Source organism: Chenopodium album, chromosome 19 (assembly GCF_948465745.1).
Source record: "Chenopodium album chromosome 19, dcCheAlbu1.1, whole genome shotgun sequence".
Taxonomy (NCBI): Eukaryota; Viridiplantae; Streptophyta; class Magnoliopsida; order Caryophyllales; family Amaranthaceae; genus Chenopodium; species Chenopodium album.
In genome coordinates this window covers 42,871,249-42,888,875 of record NC_137852.1, presented here as the reverse complement: position 1 = coordinate 42,888,875, position 17,627 = coordinate 42,871,249, and the positions used below count along the sequence as shown (strand labels likewise).

The 17,627-nt window shown below is 35.1% G+C and overlaps 2 protein-coding genes across 2 annotated transcripts; both read left to right on the top strand.

Annotated features, from left to right (window-relative positions):
- The first annotated feature begins 488 nt into the window (after nt 1-488).
- On the top strand, nt 489-6,548 carry LOC145593760 (phototropic-responsive NPH3 family protein NPY1-like). Its single transcript, XM_081650111.1, has 4 exons — nt 489-1,319; nt 3,904-3,973; nt 4,475-5,638; nt 5,747-6,548. Exons 1-4 carry the CDS (start codon nt 1,258-1,260, stop codon nt 6,296-6,298), a joined length of 1,848 nt encoding a protein of 615 aa, XP_081506237.1. The 5' UTR covers nt 489-1,257; the 3' UTR covers nt 6,299-6,548.
- Nucleotides 6,549-8,306: 1,758 nt separating this feature from the next.
- Nucleotides 8,307-14,643, top strand: LOC145595758 (uncharacterized). Its single transcript, XM_081652179.1, has 7 exons — nt 8,307-8,724; nt 10,112-10,316; nt 10,414-10,615; nt 11,048-11,241; nt 11,423-11,582; nt 12,571-12,735; nt 13,680-14,643. The coding sequence occupies exons 1-7, from the start codon at nt 8,541-8,543 to the stop codon at nt 14,139-14,141; spliced, it is 1,572 nt and encodes a 523-aa protein (XP_081508305.1). The 5' UTR covers nt 8,307-8,540; the 3' UTR covers nt 14,142-14,643.
- The last annotated feature ends 2,984 nt before the right edge of the window (nt 14,644-17,627 follow it).

Here is a 17,627-nt window from a genome sequence, read left to right as displayed (position 1 = left end):
AAGGATTCACATTCTTGATAGTTACACTAAGCATGCTTCAAACTACCGTATACCCCCCACGACAAAAATGACAAATATGCCGCCACGTGCTTAGATCAGCTTAGTTAAAGAATAAGGAGTAGAATTCCCATTTTTGATTCCACCGAACAAAGCAACACACCAACACTTAAGCCCTGTTCTTTTGAGTTGTGGTTTGCTCTGCTCTGTTGAGCTTTGTTACATCTAGCTCTGCTGAGTATTAATAGTCTGCTCTGTCATGCTCTGCTCTGCTCTGTTGTGCTCAGCTCAGAAGTTCAATAGAACAAGGCATTACTTAAACTTATATCAACTCACAATATAACCATAGTCAGATTCTAATAGGCTCCAGATTACCGAGTACTCTTGGCAACCAAAATCGCATCAAGGAGTAAAGGGCAAAACAGTACATTCACAACTGGCGTGCTTTAACTGCAGGAAAAGCTCCCTCAAAAAGCCCATCTCTCTCACTTTCTCTCTCCTCTGAAACACTCTGTAAATATACACACACTGTACCTCTCTCCCTACTCTTCCTTCCTTCCTTTCTCTCTCCTCTTTCCCATACATTTTCTCTCTCTACATTTCTGGAAAACGTGTGTAAATATAACTATTTAGGAGGGAAAAAATTAAACCGAAAATTCACCCCATTTTTTACATCACCTAAAACTACAACTGATCAATTTTCGTAGCCATTATTATTACTCTTTTAATTACAGAAAAAATATTTATTTACTTAAAAAGATCAGATTTTTATTTGATCTTGAAATCTGGGTCAGAAGAAAATTTTTCTCCAAAGTTCTGAAATTTTGCAGAGAAGATTAATGGTAAAGGCGGCTAAGAGTTAAATACGTGGTGTTGTCGTTCTGATAGTGAGATGGGTTTTGAGGAGACATGTTATTTATTACACCATATGTTAAAAGTTAGCAAAAAATTTAATTTAATTTCATAAATTATTTTTTTTGGGTGAGAAAAAAAAAGGTTTTTTTTGGGGTTTTAATAATTTTAAAGAGAGATATTGAGCTGGGTTTTTGTTTTTGTTTACTGGGTTGAAGTTTTTAGAGAGAGAAAGTAAAAAAAACAGGGGAAAAAAGAAAAAGGGTTGAAGTTAAACTTAAGAAAATAACAGGGGAAAAAGCAGGGGATTTTGCTTGTGAAAGAGGGTTTGTGTGAAAATTTTTCTGGGTAAAATTGTTCATTGATTTTAAGAGTAGCTGAAAGAAATATTCTTTTGAGACTGTGAAGATGAAGTTCATGAAATTGGGTTCAAAGCCTGATGCTTTTCAATTTGATGGTAGCACTATCAGGTTAGTTTTTCTATCATCTGATATTTTTCTTGTTACAACATCATAAGTTAGTTGATTTGATGTTTATTTTTGTATCTCAATAGTTATATCGTGTAACACGGTTGGTAACATCTTCGTAGAGGGTCGATAATAAACTATTAGTGAAACGTTTGGTTTCGTATTTAGAAGAAATATCCTATCTGTCTAATTTTCATATAAAAGCAATGTTTCTAATAATGTTCTAAGTCTTCTAACATTCCTTTGGGTAATTACAATGTTAATTGCAATTTTGTTGATTTAATTCTTGTTTTCATGTGAGCAATGTTTCTTGTAATTTCCTACTCCGTAATATGTAACTATTGTGTATAAACTGTTGGTGTTTTCTTGTGCATTGTTATTTTCTTCTGATAGAGAAACTTCATGTTGGGGAGAATTGTTTTGGTTAGAGTGCCAGAATATAAAATTTTGTGGGGATAAATTTCAGTAAATTAGATTTTTTTTTTCCATTGAAATTTTAGTGAATTGTTTTGGTATAAAATGTCAGATTATATTCTTTTGCTTATTAAAAAAAATTGGACAGTAAAGTGAGTGAAAAAGGGTTTTAGAGAGTCAGGTGAATCAAGTGCATGAGTTTAGTTTTTGGTTTATTTGGTGAAAATTGAGGAAGTGGTCCAGTCATTGATCCATTTTCTTGAATGTTGGTGTTGAATGTTGATGGGTGGTCCATAAACAAAAGCAATTGTATTGTCATTTGGCTGGATTGTTCAGACCCACTCTTTATATTTTGCTGACATAAAATTGTTTGTTTTTTGATAATTACTCTTGATTTTTGTGGATTATGTAACTCTTTATCTTTAATAAAGCTGAATTTATGGACATAAATGGACCCCCTCCACCCCGAAATTAGTTTCGGGTTGATAGTGTGATTCAAACTAGCTATGTAACGATTAAATTGGAACATGATCTTGTATTTCTTAGTTGTTTTTGCTACTAGATCAGGTTTATGTGGAGATTTAGTTAATTTCTTTCATATCGTGTGTGTGTGTGTGTGTGTGTGTGTGTGGCGTCCCAAGTGTTGATTCTAGATAAGTATCTATAAACTTCATCAGTTATTGCAAATGGAAGATCTCAACTCAGTGTGATTTGGCACGAAGATGAATAGTTGTTAAGACCTTTGCTTCTTCCACCCTTCCACCAAAAGATGAAATGTTGCTTAGTACTATGATGATTTTCTTTTGAGTGCGACTTTTGTAAACCAGCTGTATATCTAATGATAGTAGGTTGGATTTTCTTTAGCACTTTCTCGAGGATGTTGAGGTTGGGTATATGAAAGCCTGAGTGCTCAACAATGATGAAGGTGGGCTGGTTCTACATTCCACACATATGGGATGGTGGTGTGCCTGTAGATGGTTGTAATGTTTTCGGTGATGTAACTGTATAACGTGATATCTATCCTTATATATTATGGGCCTCATTCCACTTTAATGGTCAAAGTTCACCAACCTAAGGATTGCACTGTATTACTGTAACATTTACGTAATGGTTATAATGTGAAATTGCATTGCTAGGATTATCTTATGGATTTATCTTTTAGATTACAAACTTGTCATATTTTTTTGATCCAATACTTTTTACATATATTGGATAATGAGGTTAAAGTTGGCAAGGTTTGACCGTAAAATCAGGTGTGGCTATGGCTAATTGATAAAGAATGGAGGAAGTAGAAAAATTAGTGACCAACTCTTGTAAGACTTGTAAAGGGGCTTAAATTTATGTGCTTTCACATACCCTGGGGCGGTCCCTTCTTAATTTCCCTTGTCATTAAGTTGTCTCTTCAGCCAGTGCAATACAGATTCTTGAACATTATGGGGTATGGTAAATGGTTTTGTCATTGGTGGTGGGTCGTTTGGTATGGATAACCATAACCTTGTTGGTTCAAAAACTTATCCGTTGGTTGTTTTGTTGCTCAAATAATGTTTGTGGGATGTCCTGGTATTTTGTCTTCTGGATGGATTGCCCAAGTGTGACGGCAATACTTTAGTTCTGGGTGCAGTAATTTGTTAGTCGATGTACTTTTTTCTTTTTTTTTTTTTTGGAAGTGTTTGTCGATATACTTTTAATGTCGTGTATTTGAATGTTTACGAAGTAATGGCTTGATACCCACATGAAATTCAAGATTTTTGTATAAAATTACTACGACGTGTCGACGTTTACAATAGAGGTCCCAAAAAAACTTTACATATTTTTCACACTCACTATTCCCATTTCTCTGCTATTCTGAACTTTACCTATTTCTTCCTGAGTTCTCTCTACACCACATTGTGTACTTAACAACCTTTCCTTATTTTCTTGCCAATCTCAACTGTGATGTTCATTTTAGGACAAGGACTCGAGGAGTAATTGGGTGCAAAACAATATTTTGATTTCTAATTTCCATTAAATTAGTAGTCTTGAAACTCTTGCCTCAAACTGATGCGACTTATTTGGATGAGAAATGAAATATAATATGGGATTTTTTAATTGGCTTTGTGTAAAGTGTGGTCGTCTCAGACTCTCAGTAGATCAAAATTTTTGCGCTAACTTTTTTCATTACTCATCTTTGCAGATATGTCTCCTCGGACCTTGCCACTGATGTCGCTGTAACTGTGGGTGATGTGAAGTTTTACCTTCACAAGGTATGAACTCTACATTATTCCGTATTAGTTTGGGTTCATATACATGTGTGATCTTTTTTCTTTTGCTCTTCTCTCTTTCTGTGTTCTGTTTCAGAAAGCAATGATTACTCTTAGGCTTTCAAAACTTTGAATTAAATTGATTAATTACACACTTTTACTTTATTTCGAAGTTAAAACACCTTACTGTAATCAGTCATCCAAGCCAACTCAGTTTCTTTGTGTGTGTGTGTGTGTGTGTGGGAGGTTGCTTTATATGATGCTTTGCTTTTTGAATATATTCATGATTGAGGAAGGATGCCCTTCCATTCCAATTTGCCTATTCTGATGAATGTTCAACTTGAAATGAGTGTTCGTAGTCTTGTCCTTTCCCAGCCACTATATTGGATACTGAAAAGTCTTTTCCATCATTCTATGTTTTGAAATTATTTTTCCAAAGAGGACTTTACATATATTCAAGCTCATCTCTATATTATTTTTATGCTCCACCATGGATTTCTACAGTTTCCTCTTCTGTCAAAGAGCAGCCGCCTGCAAAAGCTTATAGTGAGCGCAGATGAAGAAAAGAGCGATGAAATTCATTTGCCCGACTTTCCTGGAGGGCCAAAAGCTTTTGATATATGTGCCAAATTCTGCTATGGGATGACTGTTACTCTCAATGCTTATAATGTTGTTGCTGCACGTTGTGCTGCGGAGTACCTTGAGATGACTGAAGATGTTGATCGAGGGAATCTTATATACAAGATAGAGGTTTTTCTCAATTCCAGTATCTTTCGTACTTGGAAAGATTCAATCATTGTGCTTCAAAACTGTAAATCTCTTTTACCATGGTCTGAAGATTTGAAGATTATTGGGAGATGCATAGACTCTATTGCATCCAAGACCTCAGTGGACCCTTCGAAAATCACTTGGTCTTACACACATAACAGAAAATTAGCAATGCAAGACAGAATCATCGAGCATGAGACGGTTGAATCAGTTCCCAAAGATTGGTGGGTTGAGGATTTATGTGAATTAGATATCAATCTGTATAAGCGAGTTTTGATTGCTATAAAGTCAAAGGGAAGAATGGATGGTTCTGTGATCGGGGAAGCTCTAAAGATGTATGCCATCAGATGGTTGCCAGATTCTCTTGATGCTTTGGTTTCCGATGATCATATCCAAAGAAACAAATCGTTGGTGGAAACAATCATATGCTTGTTACCACCTGATAGATCATTGGGTTGCTCTTGTAGCTTCTTGTTTAAGCTGTTAAAAGTTGCCGTTCTAGTTGAAGCAGAGGATTCCGCTAGGGAAGACTTGGTGAGAAAAATTAGCCTGAAACTTGATCAGGCGACTGTGAAGGACCTCTTAATCCCAGCAAGGCCTCCCCAACCTACAGTTTATGATGTCGAACTGGTTTTGTGCATTGTGAAAAGATTCATGCTGCAAGAAAAAAGCTGTTGGGAACTAAATATTTACGAGAACAATGAGAAGGGCGAGTCAGAGTTAGCTCTAGACCGTGGATCCTTGTTAAATGTTGGCGGACTGGTTGATGCATATCTTGCCGAAATTGCTTCAGATCCATGTTTGGCCCCTTCAAGCTTCATTGAACTGGCAAGATTGATACCTGAGTCTGCAAGACCAATCCATGATGGATTGTACAGGGCTATCGATATGTACTTAAAGGTACGTGTAATTATCATATTAATATTGCTGTTAACATAACTTTTTTCACTAGGAATTAGATTTTGTTATCTTGGCTGATATAATTTGTTATGTTAATGATGTTTTCAGGAGCATCCAGACTTGACTAAAGCAGAAAAGAAGCAAATATGCGCGCTAATGGATGTTAAGAAGTTCACCATGGATGCATCAACTCATGCTGCTCAAAATGACCGGCTTCCTCTTCGAGTTGTAGTCCAAGTTTTGTACTTCGAGCAGATGAGGTCAGTGAGTACAACTCAATCCCTTAACAGAACTTCCAACATCACTTCATCTTCCACACCAAACGAAGATGAAGATTGGGATCAGAGAACCCTAGAAAGCTGTAAATCGCTGAGGAAACAGATTGACAAAGTGAAGATCGAGGACAATGAAGAAGTTCAAAGAAATGGGAAAATGATGGCCAAGAAAAACAGTAGTAAAAACAGCCGGAGTGGGGCACAGTTGGTTCCTTCTCGATCAAGGAGGATATTCGATAAGTTATGGGGTATGGGCAAGGGGAATGGCGAGAGTAAGAGCTCAGAAACAAGCGGAAGCTCTCAGTCACCAACTGCTTCATTGGTTCCTGGTGATACAAAGTCGTCTGGTTCGAGTTCACGACACAAGAGGCATTCTGTCTCTTAAAGGAAGCGAGGAGAGCTATTAGATTTGATGGTCTATTAGTGTAAAAAATGTGGTAGGATTAACTTCTTTTTTCTGTTGTTGTACCTAGTAGATTATGGGTGTAGTGTTTAAGTAATTAGGGAAGTTGATGTGATTTATCTGCTAACAAAAAGGCGCTAATTAAGTGCAGAAAATGTAATCAGTTCCTTTTGTAAGTGTCCTGTATGCTACTCGACCAACTTAGGTCCTAATTAATTGTTGTTTAATCTAATATTTTCTCTTAAATCATAGAAAAATGGGCTAAGAAGAGATTTTAGGGTTTTGTATGATGTGATATGCTTTTTTTAGTTTCTACTGTAATAAAAAGATGGGAGTTTTGATTAATGTACATGTGGACACTAATATATGTAGAGGAATGAGGATACATGGTGGTCCCACAAGTTTTTCTTTTTTTTAATGTTGTAGCATTTTAGATTTGGTAGTTGGTACAATGTAATAATGCAAAGCTTTAATAATGTATGTGTAGCATTTTTATTTAGTGATTATAACTTTGATTAGATTGGAAAGAATTCTAGTTGAACATGAATCAATTGTAGATTGTGTCATAGACTTGCATGTCTTCATTCCACAAGGCAAATTAATTCTTACATGAAATTCTTTGTTCTCAGTCTAGGTCAACCTCACAATGTAAACACAAGGTTTAATTTTCTAGGTCAAAGAGATTTTGCACCTAACTTGAAAAAGATTAGGAATTTGTTATGGCTCTTAGGTTAGATGGTGGTGGGCATGTGGCTATCCTAATGATTGCAAATTTGCAAGGGCGATGTGCCGATGTTTTTAGAAGAGATTCATCTTCATGTTTTCAATCCCCTTGCAAAAGTTTAACCAATTAAAATGATTGACAATTATATATATTCTGTTTTACGGAGTTCGATTTATTTGAGCAATAGTATGATGACATGTCTAAATTACGAGCTATTTTATGAAAGTTTTCATCAAGGGATTTTGAATCTTATCTCCAAAACTCTTTTTCTAATTGTATTGTATGCCTTGAAAATGAGTGCTTTCAATGCGTTTTGATAAGCATTTGCTTACTTTTTTTAAACTCCTAGATTCAATGCTTATAAAGAATAATTATATTCATCAATGTTGTCTTTCAATTTTCAACTAGCACTTTTATGAAAGTTGACTTTTTTTTATGTTTCATTTGTGTGGGTTGCTTTGAATGAGATTTTAGGAAATGGCTGGACTCTTGGACATGTACATGCCTTCAACTCTTTGCAAACAATGAAATGTTACAGTAAGGCCAATGGATGACTAAATGCAATGATCAGGAACTAAATTGATAATTTTCCTCTCTTTCCACTCAATTGATAAGTGATAACCAACTCTAATTAATTATCAACAAACTTTGGTCATTTTTTTTTCTTCCTTTATCATATACTTCGTACATATTATTTTTTTCATTTTTTTACACCATCTTACTGCATATTAAATATGTATAAATTAAAAATAATATGGCTGTTGCAACACCAAGCTTTTGTTTGTCTTCTACCAATGACAAACTATATATATATATATATATATATATATATATATATATATATATATATATATATATATATATATATATATATATATATATATATATATTTTTACTAATTTCTCATACATGTTTCACGTGCCAATCCTTCATTCCATAGCATAATTTTGATTTTGGTCATTCTAACGACTCCGTCATGAATTCACGATCCATGACCTCCTTCCAAATTTCTCACATTCCTAATTTTTAATCACAAATAACCTTCTACTCTCATTGTGAGCAATCACTTGATCATCCATTAGCCTACTCTTATTATTGGGTTAAGCTTAAAAAAGTGGATCCCTAAACTTTAGGGTCATGCTCAACAACACCATCCTTTATCCATATCTTCCTAAAAAAAAAATAAAAAATAAAAAATAAAAAATGATTAGCCAAGTTCATTCCCCCCCTATTTTTACTCCATTTCTTTTTATTCAACTCTAAAAACCCGGGAAAATTGGAATCTGCAACTGCAAGTCAACTAGTAGATTGAATTTTCTCAGTACCTTCTTCAACAATTTCAAACGAATATGAGAATATCCAAATTTTATTAGGATCTTCTCCCAAAAAATTCCCCCATTCTCTCACTTATCAATTATATCCAATTTTCAAGCTTTCAACTCAATTTCCAGTTAATCTGAGCTTAACCCAGAAGAGAAAACTCATTGAATTGAAGTGGGTATGAATTCAATTTTGAAAAAGATGAAGTTTTCAGTGTTAATTTCAGTTGGGGTTTTCTTGTTTGCCCAATTTCTACTCTCCTCATCAACTGCAATGGCGAAGGAAGAGTGTAAGGCTTGGCTGGTTCAATCAATTCCCACCGACATGCCTCATCTATCTCTCGTTCCTGGTGTTCTTTCTACTGGTATTTATCTTATCATTCTATTTTTTTGTTTGATTTAAATGTGCTACGTATTAGTTTTCTCTCCGGATAATGATATATGTAGCGCTAAGCGCTAAGGGTAAGTATAAAAAGTTCAAATACCAAATGACGTATGATTTTGTCGTGAATTCCGAAACATCGAGGATATGGATAGCAAAACCTTTGATTGGCCTAGTTTATTGTGTTTTTTGATTTTGATAGTAGATAATATTAATCCCAAAAGTTTTTGTTTTTGTTGATTGGGAATGTATGCCTAATTGCCTATAACATTAGTTTTGCACATTCTCATTGGTAACAAAAATTTTTTTCTTTCTCTTTGGTAGCAGTATACTGTTTGCACATATTGCTATATTAGAGAACAATTGAAAATTAATGCTATTTAAGAGATTTCTGAAAAAAATTTGTTACCAATGAGAATGTGCAAAAGTATATTGTTGCCAAAGAGAAAAGCCTAGTTAATTGCTGATGGGATAAATGTCATCTTATTACTTAAATGAAGGTTTATACTTCTTTTTACGAACTACATTTTATTAGTAGTCTGATCAATGGAGGAGGAATTTGCCTATATGAGCTTAGGCTTTTTGCATTGGACCAAAAACAAAGAAATTGGAAGAAAGAAGTATTTTTTAGGCAGTGTTAAGCTTATTGTTGTAGTTTTGTATGTAATGAAGCTGATTTGGACTAAAACTGTCAAGTACAACTAGCTTATGAATTAGGAAAATAAGGCTCTTTTTTTAGCTAGGGTGCTTATCCAGTGTTTAGTGTTGGAATGCAGTATGTTCTGTAACATAAAACGGGTACATGAATGTGATTCACTACCTTGTTTTGTTCGGTTAGTCCACTAGTTTACCATGTATTACATACCAATTTCCAAATTATTGATTGAGTGAGTTGGGTATCACTGTTGCTCAGTATCGAATTTTCAGCAGTCAGTTATGTTTTAGGACTTTGTTTTAAGGCTGAGTACCAGATAGAAGTATCTTATTTAATTTGTTTATTTGTTCTCTCTGTATGTTTGTTTTTGATTCTCCGAAGTTTAGTTGTTATTGTGAAGCTTTGGAGGTGACTTGAGCACTAGTAACGTCTTGATGATTTTTCCTTTGATTTGGTTGATTGACATTTTCTATAGATTACTGCATTTCATAAAGTATATTGCTTACTGTTAGCAATGCATGATCAGTGCTCAGTGTAGCACCTTGTATTCCACTTTCTCTTTATGAAGCACAAGTAACTGTGACTCTGTGAGCTGCATAGCACCCATGTCCAGTCTTCAATTTTGCAATGATCTAAGGATGTCCAGAATCCAGATCAATTTTGACTTTTGACCTTAGATTATTCTTACAACAACAAATTTTTATGCACTTGTCAGCTGATGTCTTCCGGTGGCTGGCTGGTAATTCAACTAAAAAGCTGGATATAATGGCACAATACTGGCAATTGGTTGCTGGACCAGATAATCCTCTTTCAGGGGATTATGGGTACTCAGAAGAAGAAATGGATAGATTTGGTGCTAAAGAAGGTTTTAGTGTATATAAATCCATTGAAAATGCTGCTGACCGCAATGTCAAAGTCAGGTATAGATTTAATTTACCTTGTTCTTGTAGAACAATGCAAATTACATTTTTCGTGAACTCTTTTTTTGGGTATCTTGCTATATGTAATCCATTATAGGCTTTTGCAGCACTCAGGCGTGTATCCTGATTATACCAAAGAGCCATCTGACCTAGCGGCAGGAAGACCAAATGTCGAGAATGTTACACTTTTACTTGGCAATTGGTGGGGGTCTGGCATAGTCCATGCTAAAGTTTGGATATCAGATGAACGTGATGTATACATTGGATCTGCCAATAATGACTGGAAATCACTCACACAGGTATTTGTTACTCGTATGAATTAGCATAACTGGTTGAACTTAAATGAAGAAAGAAATAAAGATTTTAATAGATATTAAGGAAATTACAGAAAATAGATGATAGATTTCAATCGAAAGGCTTGATTACTCCAAAGAGCTAACTAAAACTCAACACAATATTCCCCATAACAATCCCGGTCTAATCTTCTCTTATTTAATAGCATCACTCCTCTGACTCAGTCACTTATTTTCCTCCTCAACATACAACACTAGCATAAGCCATAAGTATATTGTACTACCTATTATGCCCTTCCAAAGTTGCCAATTCATAACAGTATCCTCTCTATAAATCATACTACTATATCTTATTTAAACCTTGTCAAACTACATTCCAACATTTGCATCTGTCCCATTTGTCATGCAATTATTGCATTGTTTTCTGAATCTTAATAGGTTAAAGAAGCTGGTATCTATATTGCTGATTGTCCAAAAATCGCCAAGAATGTTGAGATTTACTATAACAACTTGTGGATGCTTGGTTCACTGAATCCATCAGCACATACTACAACAACATGGGATCAACAATGGCAGATTAATAGAACAGTTCCTTGCTGGTCACATTTTGTTGTTCAAGAAGAAAGATGCAAGTATGTTTTTAAATACAAAATTTCTGGTTTACACACAGCTTGTTTGCTAGAAATGCAAATTGTATATACTTTGCTTCAGATTGATGCACTTCTTGTTCATTTAGGATTTGTACAAACTTTGCATTATCAATGCTTTCTTTTTAGGAAAAGAATTTAACATCCAAGTATATTAATGTTGCAGATCTCCTCTTCCTCATGATTATGTTGATATCAAGCATGTATCTGGATACCCTTTGCTCTCAGATCCGTATATGTTTCAGCTACCTATTCAGACTCCTGGATACAGCAACAGTTCAACGCCCCAGCATTCTTCTAGCTATCTCTCTTTTGCTCCTCCCGAGGTAGGGTGTTCAAGTTGAAACTCTTTGTTTCTTGTTGTTAAGCAGAATTGCTCCAATTTTTTTTTGCCTGTCATCAGTTATTCTGGAATTCAGTCATCCTTTTTTCTGTACTCCTCTGACTTCTGATAACTGTGGAATATAGAAATTATTTTTTCTTGCTAAGCTGGAATAACCAAGAGCAAGGGGTGAGGTAGCACTGGTGTGGTCTCCATCTATTAGCCTGAGGTTTGAGAGAAGGCTCACACACACGAAGCTGCCTCTCCCCCCTCTGGTGGGGTCCATACTACCGGTTAAAAAAGGTTTTTTTTTTTTTTTTTTTTTTTTTAAACTAAAAAAAAAAAATAAAAAAAAATAAATAGTTGAAACTGGTAAAATTAAGTACTTGCATGGAAATTTAATTAGGCTTTGCTTTTCACATTGAGAAACAAGTTTTGGGGCATGCTTGAGTTGAGGTTAAATAATTAGGGGGATTAGTGAAACTTAAAAGAACGTCTTGCGGAGGTGATGTAATTTAAGGAGGATGAAGGGATGGGAGAATGGCTATTGTCCAAATAAGGGTAATAGTTCCCCACCCCCTAAGCCCTTGAGTATATATTTCCTTAGAAATGAGGGTAACTACATTACCTTGTCCTCTTCTATAATTTTTCTTATTGTCTCCTTAGTTATTTAATTCCAACACAAGCACTCGGTAAGGAAAAAAAAGTTTAGACAAGGCCATTAAAATCCAGAAATCAGGGGTCAATAGGTTAAGTACACATAAGTGGCAAGGGTTACCAATTTCATTTTACAACTAAAAATTAAATGTTAGACAATTTCAAATAGGGTCAAAAAGTTCAAATTAGGATTTTTTAGGTGACAAGAATAAAGCCAATTTCTGTAATTATCTTTTCCTTTCTTTTCTTTCTCTATTGCCATTTATTGTATATTCTTCTGCTTTAATTGACTGCCTCTCTACTCATCTCAAGGTAATTGATTTTTCTGGCTGCAGCTCTCTTTTGGAAGATTCCAGACTGATGAACAAGCATGGTTGGATACCATAAAATCTGTTGGAATGGGAGCTGTTGTTAGGATCAGTACAATGGATTGGCTTGGTCAGTCTCAATATACAAAGCAAACTGTTTACTGGTCATCTCTTTCATCTGCTATATCAGAGGTATTTGCTCACGTGATGCTATCTTGTCTTTGTGTCTTACACACACTCCCCCCCCCCCCCCCCCCCTCCCACCCCGCGGTCTTTATATCAGAGGTATTCCTCACGCGATGCTATCTTGTCTTTGGGTCTTAAACCAGAGCTGTATGGTTTTTAAGAAAACATCATCTGTGGCTGTATAATGTTTTTAGCTATCCTTCATAATCCTTGAGAGCTTTTTTGGGTGAAGGGCCATGAATTCCCGCTGCTTCTCAATTTTGAGTGTCTTCCTGATAGGTGTACAGCTATATAAGAATTTTTGGCTTTCATCTTGACTCTTTGGGGAAGGGTACTGAGTAATTAATGGAAAATACAGTACTCCTTCCGTGCCTAGATGATTGGCCACATTTTTATTTAAGGCCACTTTTTGCTATAGTAGATTATAATTTTGAACTTTCTCATGATATTCTTAGCAATATCCATAACAAAGAATTTTAAAGAAAAACAACATTGGTGATGGAGATGTATATTTTCGTCTTTTGGGTAATGATTGGTAATCATGATATCAACTAAAAATCTTAGAAGTATTTCCTACGAAACATGGCATATTATCTAGAGATGGGAGGGGTAACAAGGTGCAGTGATGATAATTTATCACCATGAAATAAATATGTACACAAATAAGCTTGAAAGAACATTACAATTATTTTTGGGTCTTATGCTTTTAGAAATTGAGCTAATTTACATGAATTTTCCCAAAGCAGACATTGCTCCCTTTTTCATCAATGTCTATTTGTTAAGTACTCAGTTTTCTTATTTATTCCATTGGATAGGTTATTTTTGGATCTTATGTTTGTAGAAATTAAGCTCATTTACATATATGAATTCTTCTAAAACAGACGTTGCTCCCTTTTTCATTAATGTCTGTTTGTTAAGTACCTAGCTTTCTTGCTTTTTCCATTGGATAGGTTGTATTCTCGAAGAGGGCAACAGTCCAGCTCCTTGTGGCACGATGGGCACATTTCATCAACAGCACTGATCAATATTTGAAAGCTCTACTATACACTAATGTCTTGTGCCATTCATCACCATATAATCACTGCTCGGGCAAAGTGGAAATCAAATACTACGAGGTACCTGGTTACAATTCAACAGGGCCAGCTATTAGCAATGGCACTAGTACAGGGAACCTGTACCCTGGTTACACGAGAGTGAATCATGGGAAATATGCTGTCAGCGATGTGAGAGCTCACATTGGGACAAGCAACCTTATATGGGATTATTTTTATGCAACTGCCGGTGTCAGTTTTGGCACATACAACCCTGTCATTGTTTCCCAACTTCAGCAAATCTTTGATGCTGATTGGAATTCTCCATATGCTGTTCCCGTTGAACCACTGCAAGAAGTTACTTCTTATACAAGCTGGTGATGTTCATATCAATAGGAATGGGGACAGAACGGAGGAGGCAGATGAAGGAATTCCCAAAGTTTTTGACATTCAATTGTATGTTTTTCTCTCTTTGAAAATAAGGCAATTATGTTTTTACTTGTACTGGTTTTAGCTTGGACCATATGTTTAATCAGGGGATCTTGATTCCTATCTGACAACTGCACTATTTGTTACGTGTAACCATTTTATCAGTTATTTTTTTTAATTTTTTTTATTTCATAGCTTATTCTTGTTAATTATTGAAGATATCTGCAAGTTATTGTTACTTCTGCTCTCTTGCTCCACTTTGATATATAACTGGCCTTGGATTTCGTAGTAGCACAAGTCTAGATTTTGTGTTAGGACATTCTCAACATGAAGCACTTTGGAGCAGTAGCTGCTGTTATTAGAGCTCATCAGCTCAGTGGGCAGGTTTGTAGGATCCTGGTATTAGCATTACTACTGATAGGGTACTAATTCCAGGAAGCTCGTGGCGGTATTTTTTTTATTTTTTTAGATTTGTTTTTACGCCAAAAAAACATGAATATGCCTCAGTAAAGTTTCCCTTGCATCAAATTTACTTCAATATGAATCTGGCATTAGCACTGTAGCAGCACCGAAGGTTCAGTAATCTGTAATTTTTATTTTCAAACCATGATTATTGAGGAAGCCTCAGTTAGTCATCATGATAAAAAATAGTCTTTTATGTAGTATTTTGTAAATTAAACAACAAAAACAGTCCGCATGATATTTTTGTAAATAAATCAACATTGTGAGACCCAATTTTAATTGTTACCAGCAGGATTGGGATATTGTTAGCAGCAGCATTACACCAGACTCACTCCCAAATATCATTAATTGTTTCACAAGGCTTCAATAACTTTCTTTGTCAAATCTTTTAAATCTCAATTCCCTAGCAGAGTGGATTGGGAACCTCTCTCAGCTCAACTGTCTTTATATTCAACTCTGCCCTGAATTGACAGCACTTCCGGAATCTTTTTGTAACCTCACTGCTTTGACAAAGTTGGAGATCAAGAGCTGTCCACAACTACAGAGAAGATGTGCAGGGCCGTATGGTGAAGACTGGACGCTTATTAATCATATCCCCGAGGTTAAATTTTTGTGAAGGACAGGGTATAGCTCACAATTACCTGCTCAATCTCATTGGAGGTATTTTTCTCTCCTTCCTTCTCTCTCTGAAGGGACATATAAAATTGAACTTTGTTCAACCTTATTTACTGCTCGTTGAGCATGCACGACTGACTGCTAATGCTAATCAATTCATAATTTACATGTAATACTTATATGAATTGAAATAAAGCTAGTTAGCACATACAAAATATGAGTATATATATGACTATTAAAACTCAGAAAGTGCTTACTGAAGTGACTGCTAACATTCAGAAAATCACTTCCTTAATCATGTGATATCATGACAGATTACCAGTAATATTTTTTGTTTATAGACATTAGAGATTCACTATATATATGATGCCTGTTTCTTTTTATAACATTATGTTATGGCTCAGCTCATGTCTGTATTTATATTTCAATTTTCTGTATAATTAAGCCAATATCTAAACTCTAGAGAGGTCCGAAGAGCTTCGATCTTAAGTAGGCAGAACACTACATCATGCAATTTGACTGTTGCGAATTCAGTCAATCAGCTTAAGAATCCACTCTAATAATTGAATGGCAACTTTGAGCTTAGTTCTTCACCTTCGATGGGGGTTTTGTCCTGATACACGCAGAAGGAAGAAGACAGGAAGCAGTACATTATTTGTCTTTCTGATATTTTTTTAGAAGCGTTTTTGCAAGATAAGTAGGGCATTGTACTTAGACTTCGTTGCTCGTTTACTTATCAGTTGCAGAAGTTAAGATGTCTTTGTTTTCTTCTTTAGGATGCAATGCAGGCTAAACAATTATGAAGTCAAGATGATGAGGGTTTTCTTTTTATTATAGTGAGAAAGCAGGTTAACAATTTTGGACTGTGCTTCCAAATTGTGCTTGTTTATTCATTGTAGTTTAAATACGCATTTCTTGTTAGTTTGATTGATCAAGTTGTGTCAAGGAAGATGTGAATATGGAGATTTTGTGAACAACTCCATATTATTTGTGGAGTTTTCAAAACCAGCACTTGATTAAAATAATATCTATTTCGCATTATTAAAGCTTTTGTTGAAGCAGATTCGGTGGGTATTATACCAAGTAAAGCTTGATCTAGTAGGTAAATTTGCATTCCCACTAGAGATACTTCAGGGTGAGGATTTCCTTATCCTTTCCCCCAACTTCCAAAGTGCCTAGCCTGTTACTGTTAATCCAATGAGTTCTCCTTACCAACCATATTTATTTATTTATTTATTTATTTATTTTTTTCTTTTTGCAAAAGGTATGATCTCATATTAGAGAGATCGCTCACGCCTTTTGGAGATACTTTTAGGGGTTGTTTGGTTCGTTAATTTGGAATGGATTGATATGAGATTTCATATTAGGGAGGTATTATATATGGATTTTAAACCCCATACTTGTCTAAACTTGTTTGGTTTATTCATTGAAATTATTTTTTATATAAATCATTAAACAAATGTTGGCATCATTAAGGGACACATATCAACTTCGTATGTTCCCACCTAAACTATTTTTGACATCATCCTTTTTTCTCTCTTTTTTTTTGCCTCCTTAGTTCCAAAACTCAATAAATGTATTAGTTTTGATAGAGTTAAAAAAAAACATATACTCAGGTCTCAACCATTCGCTTAAACTAACTTTTTTTCTTGAGTTGGTCCCCTAACATGGTATGAGAGCTAATGTGACACAAATGTCGCGTGTTCAAACCTCATCCACTCCCCACTTTCAAGTGGAATATACTAAGCCCTGTGTATGCAGAGGGCCCACGATGCATCCACATTTCTAGTCCAATGGACTTTCGTGCGAGAGGGCGTGATAGAGTATAATATATATTTTTGGGCCTCATCTATCAGCTTAAACTTTGGTTGAGTTGGTCATTTAACAAGTTCTTTAAAAATTATTTAATGAGATTATGATTACACTTTTTTTGAATATTGAATATTGACAACTAATAAACAAATAATAGCTATTTAACCTATGGAACGCACGTGACAAAATTAGTTTATAGTATTGAGGATCACAAATTCTTATATGTGGCTTGACACACCGTGTGACCATTCATAATGGGAGTTACTTCGTTAGTGTTGTACTGGTCAGAGAGTTACTTAATTAGTGTTATTGGGGTTAGTTGGCTAGTATTACAAGGAATACTCGATCAATGTTATGTGATGACTCCGATCCAACCTCTTACCCAAAAGAGCCTTTATGTATGTGAGAGTGATGTGTGAACCTTAGAAAACGTGCCGACGTATACAATTGAGCATTACGATTATGCCAGAATTTCGTTTTCAAGTCATTGATTTGCATCACAATACACACAGATCAGGTATTTATGTTCCATTGTTATAAGATCAACTA

Coding starts and splice junctions, on each gene's coding strand:
- LOC145593760 (XM_081650111.1), top strand. CDS start 1,258: ATGAAGTTCATGAAATTGGGTTCAAAGCCTGATGCTTTTCAATTTGAT. Junction 3,974..4,474: donor TGAAGTTTTACCTTCACAAG/GTATGAACTCTA, acceptor GGATTTCTACAG/TTTCCTCTTCTGTCAAAGAG. Junction 5,639..5,746: donor CTATCGATATGTACTTAAAG/GTACGTGTAATT, acceptor TGATGTTTTCAG/GAGCATCCAGACTTGACTAA.
- LOC145595758 (XM_081652179.1), top strand. CDS start 8,541: ATGAATTCAATTTTGAAAAAGATGAAGTTTTCAGTGTTAATTTCAGTT. Junction 8,725..10,111: donor TCCTGGTGTTCTTTCTACTG/GTATTTATCTTA, acceptor TGCACTTGTCAG/CTGATGTCTTCCGGTGGCTG. Junction 11,242..11,422: donor GTTCAAGAAGAAAGATGCAA/GTATGTTTTTAA, acceptor TTAATGTTGCAG/ATCTCCTCTTCCTCATGATT.